General features: G+C 45.9%; 1 protein-coding gene across 1 annotated transcript in view; it reads right to left on the reverse strand.

Moving 5' to 3' along the window:
* Positions 1-4,995: 4,995 nt before the first annotated feature.
* The window catches only part of kcnj3a (potassium inwardly rectifying channel subfamily J member 3a), a 223,596-nt gene continuing 213,206 nt past the window's right edge, over positions 4,996-15,385 (reverse strand). The window contains exon 3 of the mRNA XM_067987443.1: positions 4,996-5,792. Within this exon, the coding sequence (XP_067843544.1) occupies positions 5,197-5,792 (596 nt within the window). The 3' untranslated portion in view covers positions 4,996-5,196. The remainder of the gene's footprint in view (positions 5,793-15,385) is intronic.

The following is a 15,385-nucleotide window of genomic DNA, read 5'->3' on the forward strand; positions in this document are numbered from 1 at the left end:
TAGAAATGTACCCTTTATTCACAGAATATTTTATAGCATAATCATGGGATTAGACACAAAGATATATATTTAAAACTGAATGAAGCAACAACTGAAAAAAAACATTTTTGCACTATCTTTTATGAAAATCATTACTGATTAAACATTTTGCAAAAATTAGATCTTTAATGCGATTGCAGTAATGCACAAAGGTGTAGTCACCATCAGTGTTCCTTTTAAAAATTTACATTACAAAAATTATGAACTTAAATATAGTTTAGTTTTTTTTTCTATCAATTGCTGTTGATTTTCAATATTTTTGTTTAAACAGTCTGTTCCATTGATATAACTGCCATACTGGCCTGGGATGAGTTACTAAACCCAACAGTTTGAGTGAGCTGAATGAAAATATTACAAATACTGTGTAATCTGCTTAGAACAGACTGATCTGTGCAAGCCTGATTTGTCTGGTTGATATGATGTCAGTTAAAATCAGCCTTTTTTCTTTCGTCTTTTAATAGTTGGTGTTTTCCAGGAGATGTAACTGTTATGGACATGAAGCCCAAAAGATATGGAACTAGGGATTGCAAGGCAGGAAACCAGGACCTAGAGCCAGAGTGACCAGGCAGGAGATGGGATCCAATTCTGGAGCGTGCTGGTGGGAGACCAAACTCAAGAGTTGGAAAACATGGGGCAGAAGACTTAGACTCAAGAGTTAGGGAGCATTGGATAGGGCACCAGGACCAAAAACTGGATGAGGGCCAGGCAAGGAACCAGGACCCAGAAATGCAAAACACAGAACAGGAGACTAGGAACTAGAGCTGGAGAGAGCACTGAAAGGCCCTGAAATTTTGCAAGTATGAGACCATTGGAGCCCCAAAGAAATAGTGTAAACAATTTTAAATGGCCATTTACGCTGCTTCTTGGGATTTTCACTGGTTTCCCATTGGTGTTTTGGCAGGAGATCAGTAGATCACCTGCAGAAATTCTGGGACAAGGAAATAAAAAAAGTGTAAGAAGAGTCAAAGTTGCAACGAGTGCAAGAGATTGTACCCAGTGTTTGCTCGGACAAACTGCTATTCATGCCTGGACAAAATATATTCATATTGCCATATTTTGTTCAGGCAGATTTGGTTTGTTCCATTTACTTGATTGTGCAGACAGACAGCAATTACTATAAATACAGAACAATGTACAGTGACTAACTAGCTTCATATGTGATGTTAATTCAATTCCTTTCCATTATTGTGCTCAATGACAAATCCAAATGAGTTCTGTCAGTAATTTTTAAGGATGTCAGTATTTTAACTAAACACAATTGAAGAAAAACAGAGTTCCCTTGCTCGCTCAGTGAATAAGGGCTGATCCATACAAATCAGGGTGATCCCAAGATTTGTGTTAGTTGATTTTAGCCAAGGCAGCATTGGGGGTGGTACCTGAGCGAGGGAGGGGAAAATTAATCAAGGTTACAGTACTTATCCAAGATTTCTCCTAGAAAGTGCATGTGTTGACATTGGCTAAGGACAAGATCGGATTTGGCTGTAATGCTTCACAGGTGAATATCCTGCCAACACTCACCATCCAGGCTCACACATGATGAGGGTAATTTTGACTTTGGACGAGAAATATCGGCTTGGCCATCGTTGAACACCTCTTCCAATTTCCATCTCCATTGAAGTCAATGAAAATCAGGAGTGATGTTTAACGGGTGGTTAAGCCGATATTGCCGGTTTTATGCTATCGTCCAAAGTCAAAATTACCCCCAAAAACCGGTCATTTTGGCATCCAAAATGACATAAATCAGCATGAATTACCTGAATTCAGAAGGGAAGAAAATTTTAGGGGAAAAAAATCAACAGTAAAGTTAAAAGTAATTATAATTCTTTGTACCTTTGAGATTTTTTTCAAGAAAAGGTGCTAATGGTGATTCATGTTTAAGGGAGAAAATATATTGCAGAACTGCAACTGAAATGCTAAGAAATATTATTAAACAGTCAAGATAGATGAACATGGATGGTGAACAGAAAACAAGTTGCTTTGGTCCTGCAAATGAAAAGCAATGTTTTATGAGTTCATTCTTCGTAGGAGACTATAGATTTAACTCAGAATTTGAGAGTCAGGACACCACCAAACTCAAACTTATTTTTTTTTCATTCCCTACTGAATACTTCAGAATCCACGAACAGGTGGGTTGGGGGCGAGTGGGAAGGTAAAAATTGTAAAAAAGTGAAACCCGACCCCAACGTTTTAACGGAGGCAGGTCGAAGGGCGGGTGACCAACCGGATCTCAGAAGGTAGGTCGGTCAGTAAAATCTTTTAAGGAGGCTGCGGGCTTCCATTTTAATAGTTTTTTTACTTTTAACTCCTGGGGGGCGGGATTCCCGGGCCTTCTGATTCAGGCCACGTAAGAGGGGGCGAGAAGGCTCGGATCAACAGGTAAGTGCCTTTATTGCACTGCTTGTGGGCCAGGAGGAGCAGGAGTGTTTCCTCCAGGCCCAACAAGCCTACTGCCGCAATCTCACACACGCGATCAACCAACCCCCTTGACCGTTTTCCCCCCACTACGATCTCCGACCCCCCCATGATTTCTGAACCCCCCACACGAGTTTCGACCCCCCCCATGACTGAGCCCCTGATGACCGACCCCCTGATGACCCCCCACCCCAATGGTGGATATAGGGTGGATAGAGAGAAACTATTTCCGCTGGTTGGGGATTCTAGGAGTGGGGGGCACAGTCTAAAAATTAGAGCCAGACCTTTCAGGAGCGAGATTAGAAAACATTTCGACACACAAAGGGTGGTAGAAGTTTGGAACTCTCTTCCGCAAACGGCAATTGATACTAGCTCAATTGCTAAATTTAAATCTGAGATAGATAGCTTTTTGGCAACCAAAGGTATTAAGGGATATGGGCCAAAGGCAGGTATATGGAGCTAGATCACAGATCAGCCATATCTTATCAAATGGCGGAGCAGGCACGAGGGGCTGAATGGCCTACTCCTGTTCCTATGTTCCTATGTTCCTCCCCCCAATAACCTCCCATGACAGAGCCCTCCCCCACACCGATGACCGACCCCTGATCTAAGGCTTACCTGCTGGCTACCTGGCTGCTCTCCCATCAGATTGACAGCCAGCCTGTCAATGTGGCAGGCTGTCAGGCGGGAAACCTACTGAAAAAAATTGAAAGCCGTCCTTACATCAAAATCGTAAGGTCGTCCGGGAAACCCATACTTCCGGGTTTCCCGTCAGGAAATTTCCCCGCTTCTCGTCCCGGCTCCCCATTAAAATTTACCCCTATAAGCAGGTTAACTTCTTGCTTAATTTATTAGTTTCTCTAAAGTATCTGCTCTTCCTGTTTGTACTCTATGCCTGCTCCTGGGCAGATAAAGTATATTTCTAATTTTGCAGCAACCACCTTATTTTTTTATAGAAAACAATGGAATTCAATAGAGTGAATTAAAGCATGATCCTTAGTGCAACTTCTAGCTCTCATTACAGAAGTATAATGTTTACCTATAAGCACATCATTGTATAAATTCCCATTGAGACATGATCCCTGTAAAATGTACCTTGTCCTAGGTAAATTGACTTTTGTGAGCATATTTGCACTCAAATTGTTTTCAGTGAAGTGACCCAATATTTTAACCTACAAGGGGGGGGGGTCCCACCTAAAAAAAATTTTGTGACATTCACATCACTTACCTCACTACAAGAATTCATCAGAATGCATCGTAAAATGTCATTATTGTCATTCTGAGGACCTCAGTTCGATCATGGAAAGCACTCTTTATGTTTAGGCCTCATGTCATTAATCCACTCTAAATCTAAAATTATGATCTCGGTAAAAAATCTATTATCATTGTGAAGCTGTAATGGATTACAACAAATTTAGTAAACTGGAAAGTAAATAGGGTACAATGTGAACAATTACTATTGGAGGAGAAAAAGAAACGATGCAGGTGATTAAAAAAATGTCTTCCCTCTTCTGGATAAAAGACAACCAACCCATCCTTGATAGAAGCAAAAGAATAAGAGTACTTGGATAACAACATTCATATACATTAGTATTGTTGAAACTAGTTTCAGGATTTTGGATAGTAGCTAAAGACTTTAAAATATATTTTAACAAAACTCTGATGCAAAAGCTATCATACATTATTGACAAAGGACACTGTAGTCTGTAAAAATGAAACAGCATAAACAGTTGAAAAGTTTAATATAGTTTCAGCTAAAAACTGAGGCTGCAGTAGGAATAAATACAAGTATTCCATATTCCCTTAGTATTTCAAATAAACTTGTGTTTATACACATAAAGTCTGCATGCCTGAAGATGCTCTTAGTTTGGTAACATGTTTGACTTTATACAGTCCATAATATGATGCAGGCTGATGTAAAATAGTGTTATCTGAGATGATTAAACACAGACCTGCTGTGCAGTCTTGTTACCATAATTTATCATTTCCATTTCCTTCATCCTTACTGCTGCCAGCACCACTACCTTCATTATCTACATACACTCCAAAAAAGCAATATTTCAAAACAAAGCAAACAAAATAGTGAGGCCAATAAAACACAAAACAGGAAGATACCAGATTATTTAAGGCTAAAACTTTCTGTCAAGAGCTCTGTATTGCCTGTAGCCATCTCTATTTTTGTAAGCAAAACATGCATTCAAAAGGACTAGTTTAAAGAGAACATATTACAATTTGATATACATAAGTATTTAAGATAATAATCATCTTAATTTTAATTTAAAGCATGAAATCAATCCTCAAAAGATATCCACTCTCTTTTAGGAATACACCCTGCTGGACTTTAAGATCCTATTCTGTAATACATTTTATGAGACGTAGCAAAGCCTCTTTTTAATATTTTTTTTGCTACTACTGAATAAATATAAATTTAATATGAATCATGCCATAAAACTATATGCAAAAGTTGCACATCATTATTGCATGCTATTTGTGATACTACATGCTAGTCGATGCCAATATTACAATGAATTTAAAATGGCTCAGGTCTTGTATCAAAGCGATTAACATTACATTTCACTACAGCTGATAAATAAACATCTCAGAATGCATGTAGTGCTAATGAAACATTGCCCTATTTTGTAAATAATAAATGCAGTATATTTGTCCCATTAAACTTTGAAAATTACAGTAGCATTGTCTTTGATCAAAAATTAGTTTTTAATGTCCATTAAAAAGTTCCTGAAGTTACGTAAATCGTTCAGAATTCATTTTCCTCAGTTTGGGAGGAAGGTTTCCCTCAATCCTTGAACCACCTGCTAATCTCTGTAGCTTTGGTGGCAGGTCAGCCACAGACTGGCTCATTGGGTCACAGGTCACCTTACTGGTTTTTGGCACCAGTTTTTCCTCAGAATTCCCAGGAACTGAGCTGAGTCGTTGGAGCTTCATTGGTAGATCTCCCATACTGTATGCTTTTTCTGAGGTGGTAGAACACATTCTTAGTAATTTTTTTGGTCGGTCTTCCCTCCCTGTGATCTTCTGTAGTTTCAGTGGTATCCTGGTACTTAGATCATCCAGACTATCGAAACAGTCCACTGAATTATTTCTTTCTGGCATAGTGCCCCCACTGTTGTTTATAGCTGGGGCCATCAAAGGAGAGGACATCAACAGCATTTCCTCTTGTTCTTTTACACTGTATGGTGGTGTTGGAATTTCAAATGTTGCATGAAATTGTGAGTAGTCTACTTTGAAGAATCCTTCTTCCAGAGAAATAACCGGAAAAAATCGTTGACCCCAAAGAACTTCATCTTCTGTGTATGATGTCCTAGCTTGGCATGTCATGCCTAGAGGGAAAATAGAAATGGAAAGAAATAATTTGATTAGAATTTAAGCTAGACCTGAAATATATAATATATAACTGCAGCATTAATCTGATCACTTGATTCTTAAAATTCAATGGCCAGGTAATTGCTAACCACTATTTAAAAGTCAGAAACCAGACATCTGAGGGGGTGGAATTTTAACCCCCAAGAACAGGTGGGCTGGGGACGGGTGGGAAGTTAAAATAAATGAATTTTCCAGCGTGACCACAACCCGGCTCTAACGGCCCACTTCCGGGTTTAACAAAGGTGCAATTGGATGTGTGCGAGTAACCTACTTGCTGGAGTCAGGTCCCTAATTAGTGCAGGCGGGCGGGTAGTTATCAGAGCAATTAATGTCATTAGGAGACATTAGTTAAATCTTCATAAACAGACCTTCAAATTTAATGCCTCCAGCACGGGTTTCATAGAATCATAGAAATTTACGGCACAGAAGGAGGCCATTCAGCCCATCACTTCTGTGCCGGCCGAAAAATGGCCATCCAGCCTAATCCCACCTTCCAGCTCTTGGTCCGTAGCCTTGTAGGTTGCGGCATTTCAAGTGCACAACCGAGCACCTTTTAAATGAGTTCCAGACCCCTACCACCCTCTGGGTGAACATTTTTTTCCTCAGCTCCCCTCCAATCATTTTATCAATTACTTTAAATCTAATCCCCCTGGTTATTGACCCCACTGCTAAGGGAAATAGGTCCTTCCTATCCATTCAATCTAGACCCCTCATAATTTTATACACCTCAATTAAATCTCCCCTCAGCCTCCTCTGTTCCAAAGAAAACAACCACAGCCTATCCAATCTTTCCTCATAGCTAAAATTCTCCAGTCCTGGCAACATCCTCGTAAATCTCCTCTGTACCCTCTCTAGTGCAATTATATCTTTCCTGTAATATGGTGACCAGAACTGTATGCAGTACTCAAGCTGTGCCCTAACTAGTGTTTTATGCAGTTCTAGCATAACCTCCCTGCTCTTATAATTAATGCCTCGGCTAATAAAGGAAAGCATCCTGTATGCCTTCTTAACCACCTTATCTACCTGTCCTGCTACCTTCAGGGATCTGTGGACATGCATTCCAAGGTCCCTCTGTTACTCTACAACTCTCGGTATCCTCTCATTTATTGTGTATTCCCTTGCCTTGTTTGCCCTCCCAAAATATATTACCTCACACTTCTCCGGATTGAATTCCATTTGCCACTTTTCTGCCCACCTGACCAGTCCGTTGATATCTTTCTGCAGTCTACAGCTTTCCTCCTCACTTTCAACCACATGGCCAATTTTTGTATCATCTGCAAAAGTCTTAATCATGCCCCCTACATTTAAGGCTAAATCATTGATATTTACCACAAAAAGCAAGGGAGCTGGTACTGAGCCCTATGGAACCCCGCTGGAAACAACCTTCCAGTCACAAGAACACCCAAGAATCATTACCCTTTGCTTCATGCCACTGAGCTAATTTTGGATTCAACTTGCCACTTTCCCTTGGATCCCACAAGCTTTTACTTTTCTGACCAGTCTGCCACGTGGGACCTTGTCAAAAGTCTCACTAAAATCCATGCAGACGACATCAAATGCACTACCCTCATCGACCCTCCTTGTTACCTCCTCAAAAAATTCAATCAAGTTAGCCAGACATGACCTTCCCTTAACAAATCCATGCTGATTGTCCTTGATTAATCAGTGCCTTTCTAAATGATGATTAATACTGTCCCTCAGAATTGTTTCCAATAATTTGCCCACTACCGAGGTTAGGCTGACTGGCCAGTAATTACTTGGTCTATCTCTTTCTCCCTTTTTAAACAACAGTACATGTTAGCAGTCCTCCAGTACCACGCCTGTATCCAGAGAGGATTGGAAAATGATGATCAGAGGCTCTGCTATTTCCTCCCTTGCTTTTCTTAACAGCCTGGGATACATTTCATCCGGGCCTGGCGATTTATCTACTTTCAAAGATGCTAAACCCCTTAATACTTCCTCTCTCACTATGTTTATCCCATCTAATATTTCACACTCCTCCTCCTTAACTGCAATGTCTGCATCATCTCCCTCTTTTGTGAAGTCAGATGCAAAGTATTCATTAAGAACCATACTCACATCTTCCGCCTCCACACATAGGTTACCTTTTTGGTCTATAATAGGCCCTACTCTTTCCTTAGTTATCCTCTTGCTCTTTATGTATTTATAAAACATCTTTGGGTTTTCCTTGATTTTACTTGCCAATATTCTTTCACGCCTTCTCTTTGCTTTCCTAATTTCCTTTTTAATTTCACCCCTGCACTTTCTGTACACCTCTAGGCTTTCTGCAGTATTGAGCTCTCAGTATCTGATATAAGCTTCCCTTTTTTTGCCTTATCCTACCCTGTATGCTCCTTGACATCCAGGGGCTCTAGATTTGGGAGTGCCACCCTTTTTCTTTTTGGGAATACGCATTTGCTTTGAACCCTCACTATCTCCTTCTTTAATGCCTCCCACTGTTCTGACACTGGTTTACTTTCAAGTAGCTGTTTCCAGTCCACTTTTGCTAAATCACTTCTCAGCTTAGTAAAATTGGCCTTTCCCCAGTTGAAAACATTTACTCCTGTTCTATCTTTGTCCTTTGCATTACTACTCTAAATCTAACAGAATTATGATCTCTACCACCAAAATGCTCTACTACTGATACTCCTTCCACCTGCCCGGCTTCATTCCCTAAAACTAAATCCAGAACTGCCCCCCCCATCCCCCTCTTGTTGGGCTTGCTACGAACTGGCTAAAAAAGTTCTCCTGAATGCTATTTAAGAAGTCTGCACCCTCTATAACTTTTACATTGATTCTATCCCAGTTGAAATCCCCTACTATTACTGCCCTATTGTTTTTGCACTTCTCAGAAATTTGCCTACATATTTGCTCTTCTATCGCCTTCTGACTGTTTGGGGTCTATAGTACACTCGCAGCAGTGTGATTGCCCTTTTTTTGTTCTTTAGCTCAACCCATGTGGCCTCATTTGATGATCCTTCTAACATATCATCTCTCCTCACAGCTGTAATTGTTTCTTTAACCAATATTGCCACACCCCCTCCTTTTTTATCCCCCTCTCTATCTCATCTGAACACCATGTAACTAGGGTTTCCCAGGACTCATTAATTTTGCCAGTGAAACGGAGGCGAGAAGAGCCGGATCATGAGGTAAGTGTCTTTATCGCACTGCTTGTGGGCCCGGAAGAGCAGGAGTGTTTCCTCCAGGCCCAATTAGCTTACCTGCCGCGATCAGACCTCCGTGATCGGCCAAATGCCGCCCCCCCCAGCCCTGCGATGACTAAGGCACCTCCCCCACCCGATGTCCGAGACACCTCTCCCCGATGTCCAAGACACCTCCCCCCCCGATGTCCGAGACATCTCCCCCTCATGTCCGAGACACCTCCCCTCCCGATGTCCGAGACACCTCCCCTCCCCAATGTCCGAGACTCTCCCCCCACCGATGTCCGAGACTCTCCCCCTCCGATGAACGAGACTCTTCCCCCCCCGATGTCCGAGACTCTCTCCCCCCCACCCAGGTGTCCGAGATTCTCCCCCACCCCCTCCGATGCCCGAGACACCTCCCCAATATCCGACACCTCCCCCTCCCCCACCGATGTCCGACCCCAATCCCTAACTGTACAAATATAATTATAACATTTACCCACCTTCCAGCCCTCCACCATCACCTTGTAGCGATCTCCCTCCTGGCAACCGCTCCCCGGCTGCTTTCCCGCCCGACAGGCAGCCAGCCTGTCAATCAAGCTGGCTATCGGATGGGAAATCTTTTGAAAAATTTTAAAACAGGTCCTACTGTTAAATTCAGCAGGACCTGCAGGAAACCCTTACTTCCAGGTTTCCCGTCCGCAAAGCTCCCCCTGCCCCCACTCTCTTCTCGGCTCCAAGTTAATATCGGGGCCCTAATTACCATTCCACAATCAACATTATGTAAATCAATTGGAAGCACAACCTTAGGATGGTGCATGCTAGTAAACACCCCCATCCCCCACAAATTTGTTCTATCACAAAAATCAATCACTGCTGAACACATCACTGGTATTCAAACCCATTCCATACAAATATAAAGAGCTGATACATTGCTTGTGTCAACAAAAGCAGTAAGTGATCTAGAATTGAAGTGCCTCTGTTTCAAGTAACTTTCTGCAGTCCTCTTCATGGTTGGATTTATGCTTTTACTTTGCTCTGGAGGGTCATTAATCTAGAAATGAAATATGATATTGCAAGTCCATGTCAAGATGTAATTTAAGATTACAGTAACAACCCAACCTATTTATTACTTTAGTATGACAATCTATCTATATTAAAAATCTTATGTCTGTGCACACTTACTGTCTGCTCAACTTGACTTCCTGTTGTCATGTTTTTGTCACACTTTTATGTGTCATCTTTTTTCTGTTATAAATTCTTATGTCCGCATTTGTAGTGGATTTTGCCTAAGTAAACTTATCATTGTGATTGCACAATTTGGAAACTATGGGCCCAATATTACCATGGTGGTGGGGGGGCGATTGGGCGCGTGGGTAATGCGCCCGGTGAAATCAGTCTGCCCCGCGCGCAATCGCAGGCTGATTAGATCCACTTACCTCTTGTTCCGGGTTCCCCGCTGCTGAGCTGCGCGGCAGGCGGACTGCGCATGCGCAGTAAGGTCTGTCAGCTGGAGGAGCTCTATTTAAAGGGGCAGTCCTCCACTGACTGATGCTGCAAGAAATAGAAAAAATTACAGCATGGAGCAGCCCAGGGGGAAGGCTGCTCCCAGTTTAATGATGCCTCACTCCAGGTATCATTAGATGGGGTGAGGAGGAGGGGGAGGACAGAGATCCTCCCCCCCCAGCGGGTGGGAGGAAGCGGCCTGCCTCTGCCACCAAGAAGGCTTGGTGGCAGAGGAGGTCACCTGCACCACCAACATATCGCACACCTGCATACAGTGCAGGAGGCGCTGCAATGACCTAAGTAGGTCAGCCGAAGTGAGTACACTTACTCATGCCCCTACACTCCATCTGTCACATCACTGCCCCCACCCCACATCTCCTTCTGCACTGCCAACACTACTCTGTCTCATCACTCCTCACACCCACTCAAACCTCATCCTCATCTTACCTGCACTTACTCACCTCGCCAGTACTCATCCCGCCACTACCACTCAACCCAATCCTCATACAATCTCATGGCTCTATCTCATACTCACCCTCTCATGCATCTCTTTCACAGTCAGCCTCACTCAACCTGCCACTACCTGTGCTGCAGCCACAGGGCATGCATCACATATGTGCAGTAGGCAGCGTAAAGCAAACGTGTCGTGAGCATGAAGGGGATGCACAAGGGTGTTTGAGAGCTTGTCATGGTTTCTACTTATATTTAATTTCTGATCAACTCACATCACATATTATACTGTCACCACTACTGCCATGTCTTTGCGAATCTTGTCTGGTTTGTGTAATAATGCCCTTTCCTGAGGATCACAATGAAGACCCACACCTGATGCCACCCATTGTATCACTGCAGAGTGGGTGTAGGTGTATTTGCAGGGCTCTTTTGTGCAGACGACTGAGAGACGTTGGCGATGTCCCCGGTGGCACCCTGGAAGGATGCGGAGGAGAAGTTGTTGAGGGCAGTGGTGACTTTGACAGCGACAGGTAAGAAGATGGTGCTCGGGCCAGCCGGGAGCAGCTCGGCACGAAGGAGGCTGCAGATGTCCACGACTACATGTCGAGTGACTCTGAGCCTCCGTGTGCACTGTTGCTCAGAGAGGTCCAGGAAGCTGAGCCTCGGTCTGTGGACCCTGTGGCGAGGGTAGTGCCTTCAGCGACGCATCTCTCTCTGCGGTTGCCCTCCCTCCTGCTGTGCAGGTGGATGTGTCACAGCACTGTGTTGTGGAGCTCCACGTGTCAGAGGTGGACGGCGTGGCCGGCGAGGCTGGTGATGCTGTTCGCCCTCTGAGGAGGTCATGACTGCAGCTACGGCGGCCCCCATCCGGAGGATGTACATCTGAGGGGGTCCGCAAGGTAGGTACATGTGTCTGGACATCGGGGTAAGTGTGCAAGTTGGTGAATTTTGTTGTTAGGAGGAGGGTGGTGTAGGCCAAACTTTGTCCAAAGTGACAGAGTGGCCTCCTGCAATGAGTGAGGGTCACCCCCCACCCCCCACCACCTGTCAAATGGACCTTTGCAGCTGCCACAGGCTGATGGCTGCAACACGTCCATTTCAACTGGGAGTGTTTCCCCCAGTATGCGAAACAGTCCCAGTTGTTTGTAAAATCCCACCCCTCCTAAAATATCACATTAATCAGGGGCTCGATTTTACCATCAGGTTTCGTGCGTGTTCTCGGTGGGGGGGCCTCGAAAATCCCGATCCCCAGGTCCGAGACCGGAACGCGCCGTGATCCCAGCCACTTCCAGTTTCCACGCTGACGTGCGGGGCTGCGTGCGCAGGCCCCGCTGGTGGGAATCCCGCAGGCAATTAAAGCCAGTGGGATGCCACTTGAGTGTATTTATTTTGCTTGTTCAGGTCATTAAATGACCTGATTCAGCTGTCTCATTGGGAAGTGTGGGATTTTACCTTCAACCCAGACTGTTTCACATACTGGGGGAAACAGTCTCACTCCAACCGGTCGTGTTTCAGCCAGCAGCCTGTGGCAGCTGCCAAGGTGCACCCCACATTGGGGGGGGGGGGGGGGGGGGAGACCCCTCCCCCACGCAGGAGGCCACTCCGTCACATAGGGCAACGCCTGCCCTCCACCACCCCCCTCCAAGCCAGAGGAAACCCCGACGTGGAACCGCAGCCCCAGTGCGAGGAAACACCTACCTACCGTGCACAACCCCTCAGACCAACACCTGCCAGATGGGGGCCGCTTTGACATCCTCGGAGGACGAACAGCATGACCAGCCTCAGCAGCCTCGCAGTCCACACCGTCCGCCTCGGAGACGTGCATCCCCACAACACGGTGCTGTGGCACATCCACCTGCACAGCAGGATGGAAGGCATCCGCAGAGAGAGATGCGTCGCAGGAGGCACTACCCTCCGCACAGGGTCTACAGACCGAGGCTCAGCTTCATGGACCTCTCTGAGCAGCAGTGCATACGTAGGCTCAGAGTCACTCGCCAGGTAGTCGCCGACATCTGCAGCCTCCTTAATGACGAGCTGCTCCCGGATGGACCAAGCAGCATCTTCTTACCCGTCGCCGTCAAAGTCACCACTGCCCTCAACTTCTTCGCCTCCGGATCCTTCCAGGGTGCCACGGGGGACATCACCGGGGTCTCTCAGTCGTCTGCACACAAGTGCATAAGGCAGGTCACCGATGGGCTGTTCCGGAGGGCCTCGCACTACATCAACTTCACCATGGAGAGGGCGGTGGGATTCCATGATGTGGCTGGCTTCCCACGGGTGCAGGGTGTAATCGATGGCACCCACATCGCAATACGGGCACCTCCACATGAGCCAGGGCTGTTCATCAACAGGAAAGGGTATCACTCCATGAACGCCCAGCTCATTTGTGACCATCGCCAGAGATTCCTACACGTGTGCGCCAGATACCCTGGCAGCTGCCACGATGCCTTCGTCCTCAGGGGGTACACCGTCCCGCCCCTCTTCCACGCACCCAACATCGGCAACGGCTGGCTCCTCGGCGACAAGGGAGATTCCCTGCACACGTGGCTTATGACACCTCTGAGGAACCCCATTACCGAGCCGCATCGTCGATAATAATGACAGCCACATTGCTACCAGGTCTGCAATTGAGCAGGCCATAGGGCTGCTCAAGATGCGCTTCAGGTGCCTTGATCGTTCCGGGGGAGCGCTCCAATACACGCCACTCCGAGTGGGACGAATTATAGTTGTCTGCTGTGCCCTGCATAACATGGCACTACAGAGAGGGGTGTCGCTGGAGGAGGCCCCATGCACACCCGCCACCCACATTGAGGACGACAATGAGGAGGAGGAGGAGGAAGAGGAGAGGGAAGAGTACGAGCGAGAGGAGGATGAACGACCCATGGCCCGAACACCGGCTCACCTGCGTGCTCGTCAGGCCAGGGAGGCACTCATATGCCAACGGTTCTCCTAACATCACACTGTGTGAGGCGTTCACATGTCATAACGTGCACAGACGAGGGTCCATACAGGCTCCCTCCACAGAAGAGTGGTGCCTGTACACCTACACCCACTGTATTATGCCCAATGGGTGGGACGGGGTGGTCGTCGTGATGATGAGGCGCACGGAAGGGACATATTGCACAAGCCGCCGAATTATGGACAAGAGGTGGCAGCATTGGTGAGAAAGAGTGTCATAGAGTCATAGAGTCATAGAGTTATACAGCACGGATAGAGGCCCTTCGGCCCATCGTGTCCGCGCCGGCCATCAGCCCTGTCTACTCTAATCCCATATTCCAGCATTTGGTCCGTAGCCTTGTATGCTATGGCATTTCAAGTGCTCATCCAAATGCTTCTTGAATGTTGTGAGGGTTCCTGCCTCCACAACCCTTTCAGACAGTGAGTTCCAGACTCCAACCACCCTCTGGGTGAAAAAGTTCTTTCTCAAATCCCCTCTAAACCTCCCGCCTTTTACCTTGAATCTATGTCCCCTTGTTATAGAACCCTCAACGAAGGGAAAAAGCTCCTTAGTATCCATCCTATCTGTGCCCCTCATAATTTTGTACACCTCAATCATGTCCCCCCTCAGCCTCCTCTGCTCCAAGGAAAACAAGCCCAATCTTCCCAGTCTCTCTTCATAGCTGAAGCGCTCCAGCCCTGGTAACATCCTGGTGAATCTCCTCTGCACCCTCTCCAAAGCGATCACATCCTTCCTGTAGTGTGGCGACCAGAACTACACACAGTACTCCAGCTGTGGCCTAACCAGTGTTTTATACAGCTCCATCATAACCTCCTTGCTCTTATATTCTATGCCTCGGCTAATAAAGGCAAGTATCCCATATGCCTTCTTTACCACCTTATCTACCTGTTCCGCCGCCTTCAGGGATCTGTGAACTTGCACACCAAGATCCCTCTGACCCTCTGTCTTGCCTAGGGTCCTCCCATTCATTGTGTATTCCCTTGCCTTGTTAGTCCCTCCAAAGTGCATCACCTCGCACTTTTCCGGGTTAAATTCCATTTGCCACTGTTCCGCCCATCTGACCAACCCATCTATATCGTCCTGCAGACTGAGGCTATCCTCCTCGCTATTTACCACCCTACCAATCTTTGTATCATCAGCGAACTTACTGATCATACCTTTTACATTCATATCCAAGTCATTAATGTAGACCACAAACAGCAAGGGACCCAGCACCGATCCCTGTGGTACCCCACTGGCCACAGGCTTCCAGTCACAAAAACAACCTTCGACCATCACCCCCTGCCTTCTGCCACTAAGCCAGTTTTGTATCCAAAGTGCCAAGGCACCCTGGATTCCATGGGCTCGTACCTTCTTGACCAGTCTCCTGTGGGGGACTTTATCGAAGGCCTTACTGAAATCCATGTATACCACATCCACTGCGTTACCCTCATCCACGCGCCTAGTCACCCCCTCAAAAAATTCAATCAAATTAGTCAGACATGATCTT

This window comes from Heptranchias perlo, chromosome 7, assembly GCF_035084215.1.
Source record: "Heptranchias perlo isolate sHepPer1 chromosome 7, sHepPer1.hap1, whole genome shotgun sequence".
Lineage (NCBI taxonomy): Eukaryota > Metazoa > Chordata > Chondrichthyes > Hexanchiformes > Hexanchidae > Heptranchias > Heptranchias perlo.